A 9,850-nucleotide genomic window follows, 5' to 3' on the forward strand; every position below is an offset into this window, starting at 1 on the left:
TTAACCCTACACTTTTAGTTATAGTGATATCATGCCAATATAGGGACAATAGTTATAGAACATTTATGCAAATACTTTTGAGACAGCAGGATGCTTTTTGAGGAACAAATTAACATAATGCTTACTCAAAATAACAACTTCAAAATGTTGTTAACAATTTTCTGTTCATTTTGATCACATTTGGCATGTCATGACATCTCTATTGTGATTGGATCAGTCAGTGTGAGCCCACTTTGAACATTCTTCATAACATATCTATTTGCCCGATTTAATAAAACAATGTGTTTGATAGGGGCCTTTAGCCTCTGCAACAGGAGAGATTCTTTTTTTTTTATACCCAATATGCATTTCTTTCACTTATTGAACAGTTATTGAAAAACGTTTGATTTTATCACCAAATAACCATGAAAATGACAAATACGTCTTTTGTCTCAAAATAATGTATATTTTATATACATGCCCTTTCTTTTTGTGTTACCGTAAGAGATATTTTTGCATCTCAGTGTGCTGAATTTGTCCCAGATCCATTAGGTAGCATCATGTAATAGATTGGTGCACTTAACTGAAACTCAATATTCATTAGCCCATTATAGAATCGACTGAAGATTTTAAATGAACATTTCAAACTATTAATAATTGAGCACTATAATTTTTTTACAATGATTTCCCACTTTGCATATCTACTCTTCTATATCTGAACTTAAATTCCTTTACCACTTTCTCTGTCTCACAGCCTATTACTTCACTGTTCCCCTTGTTATGTAGCCAGCAACTCCACCAAAATATTGTGTCATATGGGGCTGAACTCCAATGTTTAACAAGGCAAAGTAATGAGTGGGAAAACCTGGACGTTAATTAATTTGTTAACGGTAAGTTCTATGTGTTTTTGCTAATATGTAAGTGGTTATCTAGGAACATTTAGCCCATCAGAACATTATTATTTCTTGCATGTTGAATGTAGCCATAATTGTATTAAAGCTGATGTATAGTTTTTCATTGTTAAAATAATTTTTCGGATCCCATCTATGCTGGGTTAAATGTAAGTAAGAAATTTGTAGGTTGATTTCACCCAAAAGTGTAACAATGTGGCTCTTTTTTGTGTGAGACTATCTGTTTGTACAATTAATGGTAGATGAGGGAAGTTGGGGTTCTTTTTTCACATTTCCTTATGTTGATGTAAGTGTCGCAGAAATCACACACATCAGCTTTAAGAGAAGAGGTGGAGGGCTGAGAAGCATTTAGTGGTCACAGTGTTTCAAGATTTTAAGACAAGTTATTTCAGATCATTAAGACTGTTGATAGCTAATTGATTCCTGGTCATTCTTTAACAGGCAGTTTCATTCATGACACATGTGCACCATGGTCAATCTGGCTGCATGCCTCAAGATATTGAAGTACACTTGGTAAGTTTATATTTGATTGTTTTTGACGTTTTCATGCCAAATGAAAAGTAGCTTGTTGCTGTTCATTCTGCAGATGTTGCCTTTCATCTTACATATATCACTTTATTACTTATGAAAGTTTCTCTTTTAATGCACAACAATGAGGAAGCCTTGTGTTTTTTTTTCCAACTAAGGGGAATGAGATCAACAAGTGTTTTCTGAGAATAGATCTGTGAGATATAAGCTGTAGCTCTGACAGACTGAAGACTTACTGTCTCTTCAATAACATTCACTATAACGATGTCAAGCTCATAGATCACATCTAATTTTCCATAACTCATGTTGTCTGGAGTTTTTTGTCTACTGAACTGTCTTGGAAATGTTTTTTTTTTCAATGTTTCATCATCGGAACGATGCAAAAACATATTAAACCACTGTACAACCCATTTTTTCTGCCATGGCACACTTTTTACAATTAAACAAATCCCATGGCACACCTCTATTCCACTGTCACACATAACCATTGTTGATAGATTTCCTTTTCAAGAACTTCCATGATGTCTGTCCATTTTAGTTGCATATTTACTCATAATGTTTGAAATTCGGCTATGGAAAAAACGGTACAGTGTATAATGAGATTACAGGTGTCAAGATTGCTAATTGGTTAATGAATAAAATGGCAAATTTGTATCTTCTTATTTTTAGATTTGTTCTTGCAAATTCTTGCAATGCTACAGCAAATATTTTTATTTATTTATCTATTTATTTATTTACATGGCTCCAAACTAACATTTACAGTAAGAGTGGTACTGATAACAATGCTACAGCCAGTATATTCTACTTTGAAGTTTCCAAGAGATTAACAGCTTAATTCTGGCAACCTGCATAAGTCTCCAATATTTTGAATTTGGACTGCAGTGTCCATTTCAAACGCTTGTTCTCAATCTTACATATAGCACCTTTAAGTCTTGTAATACACTACTTTCATGGACCTTATTCACAGTAGTGCCATCTTAATATTTATGACAGAATATTTGTGACATGGCCTGTGAGGGATAGACTTAGAGTCTATGTGCAGTTGTTTAAAGTGTTTTGGAACCTTCAATTGAAGAAACATTGAAAGAAAGAAAAAATCTTTCCAAAAAATGTCAGTAGATGCAAAACTCCAGAAAGCATGTAGAAAATGAGATGTTATGAGTTTTATACAGCTTTATATTGTGCATAGAAAAGACTATAAATCTGTCCCTCACAGCCTCATTTTCATTCATGTCAAAAATCAAATATCTTGCTCCTGTGGACAAGGACTGTTACGTGCATCTAACAGCTGTGTATTTTTGTCATCATGCTAACAACCTTTCAATGGTGTTAATTATTGGACATCATTCATTTACTGAATTGAAGAAATAAGATTTTGTCTTTGTGCATGTTATATACACAAACATATGTAATGTAAATCATATCTTCTTTGAATTCTTGTAGTATGATGAGTTGATGGAAGACCATTTGTTTGAATTTAAAGTGTTCTCGCCATCTGAAACAAATCTTACAGAGGTGAGAATAAACGACAACGATGAATACTTGATTACTAAATGATTACCGATGATTGCTTTTATATAATAATTTTTATTATACTGGTCAGAATTTTGTAGCCAATTTTTTGTGTTTTAGTATTGAAGTCATTTTTATTTGTAAAACACATTACTTCAAAGCAGTTTTATAATTATAGTAATGAATAATAATTATGTTTTGATTGTCATATTTACCTTTTTTTAAGTGTGTCCTGTGTGTTTGACTGTTTTTTCAGGAACGGCTTACACATCTTTCTGTGTTTAATACACTATGTTCTTCTTGGAATAAAAACAAGGATAATTGGGACAAATTCAGTGTAGTAAAAACTTTTCAAATGATGCTAAATCATGTTAGTATACTTGCTTGTAGTGTATTTATTTATATTTTTGATTTATGCTCTCAAACTCAAATAGATTCAGTTCTAACTGACTGTTCTAATTTTCCTTTCTATAGATAATTGCAGAAAGTTATAATATTGAATGTAATTCCAGTGAATGTACTGGAGAGTTTTGTGCCAATCACACCTGTACAGGTGGCTACAAAATAAATTATGTGAACAAAACCACCTTTGGGGAAAAGTTCAATAAATCTTGCAATGAATCATTACTAGGTATGGACTTTTAACCTTTTATCTACCCTTTTTCTCTTACTTCTCCCTCAAGCTTCATTTACCTGTGGTATTGCCAAACAATGTTGGGAGTACAAATTAATTAGTTACTGTAATCTAATTGCTTTTTGTCATAAAATTATTAATGCATTACATTTTATATTCTTATGTATAGTAATGTAGTAACATTTAAAATTAATTTAAAATATTATTTCATATGTATGTCTGTTAGTGTTTCTGTGACAGCTGAAGAGTGTGCAGCAATGAATGAAGAGAAATCTTGTTTGCATATTTCACTGTTGCTGCATTGATTGGGGTCTGGTTACATTTGGTTAATGTCCATTGTCTGGTTAAATATAGTAAAATGTGTTAAACGGAGATGAGAATACTCCATTGTCAGTTGAAATAATTTGCTTAGCCTAAAATTTTTATAAATAAACATGCATGGGGTCTAATGTAGAATTTTAGGAATTATGAGCATTCAGATTCTGCGGAAATCTGTGGAGCTAATTGCAATAAATGCAGATTTCAGCAGGCACATATTATTTTATTACGCTACTGCCAAACTCATGGAACTCATGGACTTTCTCTATTTTATTCTTTCCATTCAATAGATCTAAAATGTCCATCAAAAGAGAGTAAGTAATTTTACTTTATCTCACTTGCATCCACAAAGTATATTTTTCTCTGTCTAGTCTTCTTTATTTGTTGTAAATATTTTATATGAAATTGAAGATAATATTAGGGAAAAGTGAAAGTTTGTATTTAAAAAAAAAAGAGTAAGTGATTCTCTTTTTTCTTTGTGTGGTATTATATTATAAATTATTACACAATATTATAAGTTACATCATCTCGGTGTGATCTAGCACAGACATAATATATGTGTGATTCTGTATACACAGAATATAGACTTTGATTGTTTAATGTCATATTTTGTTGACAAGTCAACACCCACTATAAAGTTGTTAATTGAAACTAACTGTATTTTTCCTTTTAGGCACAACACCTTTAACATCAGATGCCCCCCCAAACTCTACTGCTTCTAAATGTAAGCAAATTCAGTATTTTAACATTTATTTCGTATTCAATCATAGAGATTATAGCAGACAGTTCCACTGTCATTAACAAACTTTAAGCTTAAGAGATCAAATATTAATATTAACCAAATTATATGAATCAAAGTTTCATGACATTTCTAACTACTAGAAATGTACAGCAACAAGATAACTACTAAACAACTTTTACGATTTGTTGAATGAAACTAACAATATTAACCTAATAAATCATAAAGGGACAACAAGTTCAACACCAAGAATCAACCAAACCATCACTGTAAATGAATGTAAGTTGCTTTGATAGCTTATATATAATTCTGCAATTCTAAACTTATATGCTGCAAATGTGTAAAGTTGCATTACTACTATATCCTGTTATAGTAGTATTTACCTTGATTTGTTTAAAATGTGTTTCAGTAAAATTTACATTTTTGTTTCATTCTATAAATGACAACTGGTCAAAATTACAAAAATATGCTTTATTTTCAGACCTCAAATAATACAAAGAAATAACAACACAATACTAATGTTTTAACTTAGGAAGAGTTCAGAAATCAATATTTGGTGGAATAACCTGATTTTCAATCACAGCTTTCATGCGTCTTAGCATGCTCTCTACCAGTCTTTCACATTGCTGTTGGGTGACTTTATGCCACTCCTGGTGCAAAAAATCAAGCAGCTCAGTTTTGTTTGATGGCTTGTGGCCATCCATCTTCCTCTTGATCACATTCCAGAGGTTTTCAGTGGGGTTCAGGTTTACAAAGACGAATCTGCTCATTTCCAGCCTTGCTGAAGCACCCCCAGATCATCACCGATCCTACACCTGGTTGTCAAATGGTAAGACAGAGACCTGGAGAGACCTTCAAACCACAGTGTCTTACACACACTGTGAAATTTGGTTGAGGATCAGTTATGATCTGGGGGTGCTTCAGCAAGGCTGTATGAATTAAGCCACGAATTAAGCCACACACAAGGTTATCCTGAAAGAAAACTTGCTTCCTTCTGCTCTGATAATGTTCCCCAACTCTGAGTATTGGTTTCTCCAGCAGGGCAATGCTCCATGCCACACAAAAGGTCAATTAAGGTGTGGCTGGTGGACCACTGGATCAAGACCCAGTCATGGCAAGCCCAATCTCGAGACCTGAACCCCACTGAAAACCTCTGGAATGTGATCAAGAGGAAGATGGATGGCCACAAGCCATCAAACAAAACTGAGCTGCTTGATTTTTTGCACCAGGAGTGGCATAAATTCACCCAACAGCAATTTGAAAGACTGGTATGCTAAGATGCATGAAAGCTGTAATTGAAAATCAGGGTTATTCCACCAAATATTGATTTCTGAACCGTTCCTAAGTTAAAACATTAGGATTGCGTTGTTTAAAAATGAATATGAACTTGTTTTCATTTTGCATTATTTGAGGTCTGATAACACTGCATTTGTTTTGTTATTTTAGCCAGTTGCCATATTCTGCAAATAAATGCTCTAAATATATATATATATACACAATCTTCAACCATCTATAATGACATTATTTAACTATTTAACTTTTTTATAGATTTGTCAACCACTCCCTCAGAAACAACCAGTCATACAACCAGTAAGCACCACGTTTACCACTTATGAGAGCTGCTTCATTAGTGATGATGAGTAGGATAATTGCTTCAGGATAACTTCAGCAATTATGTTATGTCAGTATGCTACATTTTGTAGATTTTTTTCAGAAACGTTGAGGAGAGAGAATCAAATGGAAACAGCTCTGTTATATATATATATATATATATATATATATATATATATATATATATATATATATATATATATATATATATTTATATATATATACACCCACCACTCTATGGCTCTAAAAGGCTGTGGTATTACACAATGATTTTAAGGGGTCACGAAATTGCTCAAGTGGTATTAATGTGTGCTAAGAAAGAGTCTTCAGATCCTCTATTGGTGAGCCTCTTTGTCCTGTTAGCTGCCAGGAGTGAAACATGTATTTTGTGTTCGGAGATTCTCTTATGCATCGCATACAGTTTAATGTCTTTAAAGTTTGCTCAATGGGGAAAAAAATGAATAAAATATGATGTTGCAGTATCAGGACCAAAATTAAGCAGGACTGTGTAAGAAAACAAATCCATCCACTGAAATCAGGGACTGTATGCATTTATTCTGGGTGTATGGTAATGAAATTAACAACTTAATTTTTAGTGGATTGTGCATTTTATTTATATTGTTTTAATATAACTTATATTAAATAATTTAAACCATCTTAAGGCACCCTTGGAAGTTTGCCGAGGCCCTCTAGTGGGCTCTGGCCTCCTGATTGAGAATTATTGCTCTAGAGATTAATGTGCTTGAAAATTCCAGTAGATCAGCAGTTTCTGAGACACTAACACTAACAATCATTCCATGGACAAAATCAGTTTTCCTCCCTATTTTCAAGTTTGAACAGACTCATAACCGTTTTACCATGTATGCTTATTTATTGAATAAATGTTAAATAATTAGTTGATTAGATATTCGCCTTAAATAGTGTGTACCTAATAAAGTCGCTACAGAGTGTGTATTGTTTCTAATGATTAGTTTGATCGTTTCACAAAATTTACTAATTACTCATATATAATATAGTATGCATTGACATACACATTCTTTTATTATAATATACAGTATATACTGTATATAGAAATGTCTGACTTTTCCCTGTCCTATAAGCTTTGCACAGTAAAATCAAATGTACAAATTTCATCATAAGTCAAAGTCATAAGTGTCATAAGTCCAAAAGTGATTTGTTTCTGTATGTTGTTTTGTATGTCCCTCTTTTTATAGATCCCAAAGTAGAAAAAAACACAGATGCAGAAATGCCGATGCAGAAAACGTTGAGTAAGTCTAAGAGCTCTTGGTCTGTCTGACCAATAACTTTTGTCTGCCATTCTTTTCTCTCTCCTATCACCTACAAATGCCACAGTAAATCAACATATTATGCTTTTTGTTTGTTCTTTTGTGTTTCCCAACAAAAGGTTGGGTCCTTGGTGTCTCTCTGCTACTGAATGTCCTTCTACTCTTTTGTGTGTGGTTTCTGTACAAGAACAACAAATGACTGGTAATGATGTCTGAGCATTAATGTGGATTGTGTGGATCATGTTTTTTTACATTATGGGACCAAATGTTCTCATGAGGAAAATTACTTGCTAAACAAACTAAATAATGTCTCATTGAAAATCAAAACATTTTGTGTGAGGGTTAGATTTATGGTTAGGGGGAAAAAAATAATATTAGCTGAAAAACAATAAACGTCAATGAAAAGCCCCCACCAGATAAACAAACGTGTGATTTTTGTAAATTTAAAGCAAAGTATTTTCCCTTTGCATGAGGCTCTTTTGAGTATCATTAGATTCTTTTCAAATATGCCAAATCTTTACCATAAACTTTTGAGTCTTACAGTTTCTGTATAAACATACATTTCCATTATATATTCTTTTTTTTATGTGTATAATATATATATATATATATATATATATATATATATATATATATATATATATATATATATATATATATATATGATACATTTTGTTATTTGTTTAATTTTTATTGTTTCTAATCATAGAGTTCCTGAATATGTCTAACTTGCAGTGGATCACAGTCACTATCTGCCCTTGCGCATTGAATGTGAGGTCCTGTGAAGTGTGAAGATTCTACATTCTACATGCTACAACATAAGATCTGTGCATGACATAGTGTTACCTTTGAATCTGTGATTGACAATATCAACCACACCAATGCGGCTTCTTAACATGAACACACAAATTCACAAAACTGGTGTAATTTTCCATTTTGAAACTATGGTTGTCCTGAATGTGCCCACATAGCTATGTTGTGTCATGAATTTGCCTTGTGTATGAATAAAACACTTGTCTTATGCTTCATCTGTTAATGGACTGTTGATCCGGTGTGTACCATAATGGGCCTGCTGTTAAACATATGGTTACATTTTAACATTTGTGCCTTTTGGCACTTTGGTGAAGAACTGTTTATTTCTGGTTGGCTATGCCAGAGTATTTCTCTTTAAAGTAAAAAGGGGAAAAGAAAGTACTTACAGCAAAAATGCTGATTACAGTTAAACATTTACTACTACTTTACATACTGTCTTTTTAAGCAGCCATTTTTTTGTACGTTAAAATAATTTATATTGTATTGTTATATTCTACTGTATTGCTGCAAATGCACAATAAACAAGTCTAATTATACATATAACTTTTTTTTACAAAAAGGATGACATCAAAGTCTTTTTCATTTCCAAAATATAGCCTAGTTTTTTGTTTTCTACAGTATTATAAATGCTTTGCAAGACTGCATTGCCACGTGCTAGAAACATCTCAAAATATAAAAAAAGGATCATATAATGGCATCCTTTAAAGTAAAAACAGTGGAGCTTTGACGTTACCTTTAATTAAACCGTTATGTGATGCATACCACAATATATCTGTAACGTAGTTCAATGGAAAGGAGGAGGCGAGAACCGGATTGGCAATGTAAATAATATTTTAATGCTTAACTTCAACAAAAGACACAAACACACACGACGGACATGTCCGTTAAAGGCCTTTATCCCTCTCGGAGGCTTAATTAGCCTGATAAGGGACCAGGTGTGTAGAATCACGACCCGGCCCTGCCCTCCCACCTGCTACAATATAATTTACAGTATATGATGCCTAATAGTTCAACCAAAAATTTAAATTCTCATAATTTACTGACCTTTATGCCATCATAGATGCGTATGACTTTCTTCTGCTGAACACAAATAATTTTTTAGAAGAATATAAGCTCTGTAGGTCGAAACAATGCAAGTAAAAGGTCCAAATTGCAGATAAAGGCAGCATAAAAGTATTCCATGTGATACATTTTATATCAATATTTAAATCCTTTTTTACTATTCTCCACCAAATAGGTGGCAATATGCAAAAAGAATGCAATTCGCCAAAAACAAAAGAAAAAGAATGTGAAAGTGCCGATATATGGTAAAAATATAATGTTGTGTTTCTCATGTTAGTTTCTCAGTGTCCGTGGAGGCGTGAAGAGAAGCACACAACAAATAGAATCTGTTCAGTAATTTCACTTTACTGATTAAGACATAGCGAACTTACATAACGGGGGTTTTATGCTCTTGCCCAGCGCTGATGGGTTTATGTACAACCATCCGCACCGGAGCCTACGATCATACTGATGCTAA

General features: G+C 32.9%; 1 protein-coding gene across 5 annotated transcripts in view; it reads left to right on the forward strand.

The window, feature by feature from the left end:
* LOC127652934 (uncharacterized) overlaps nt 1–8,851 on the forward strand; it is a 31,473-nt gene extending 22,622 nt beyond the window's left edge. For 3 of the 5 annotated variants that reach the window (XM_052139395.1, XM_052139393.1, XM_052139394.1), the window contains exons 2-13: nt 766–869; nt 1,332–1,403; nt 2,862–2,933; nt 3,187–3,300; nt 3,405–3,561; nt 4,173–4,196; nt 4,556–4,606; nt 4,850–4,900; nt 6,170–6,211; nt 7,447–7,500; nt 7,638–7,720; nt 8,228–8,851. In XM_052139395.1, coding sequence (XP_051995355.1) covers nt 831–869; nt 1,332–1,403; nt 2,862–2,933; nt 3,187–3,300; nt 3,405–3,561; nt 4,173–4,196; nt 4,556–4,606; nt 4,850–4,900; nt 6,170–6,211; nt 7,447–7,500; nt 7,638–7,717 — 756 coding nt within the window. In that variant the 5' untranslated portion in view covers nt 766–830 and the 3' untranslated portion in view covers nt 7,718–7,720; nt 8,228–8,851. Of the gene's footprint in view, nt 1–733; nt 870–1,331; nt 1,404–2,861; nt 2,934–3,186; nt 3,301–3,404; nt 3,562–4,172; nt 4,197–4,555; nt 4,607–4,849; nt 4,901–6,169; nt 6,212–7,446; nt 7,501–7,637; nt 7,721–8,227 lie in introns of all 5 variants that reach the window. The other 2 variants (XM_052139396.1, XM_052139397.1) reach the window with 2 other exon arrangements.
* The last annotated feature ends 999 nt before the right edge of the window (nt 8,852–9,850 follow it).

Source organism: Xyrauchen texanus, chromosome 12 (assembly GCF_025860055.1).
Source record: "Xyrauchen texanus isolate HMW12.3.18 chromosome 12, RBS_HiC_50CHRs, whole genome shotgun sequence".
Lineage (NCBI taxonomy): Eukaryota > Metazoa > Chordata > Actinopteri > Cypriniformes > Catostomidae > Xyrauchen > Xyrauchen texanus.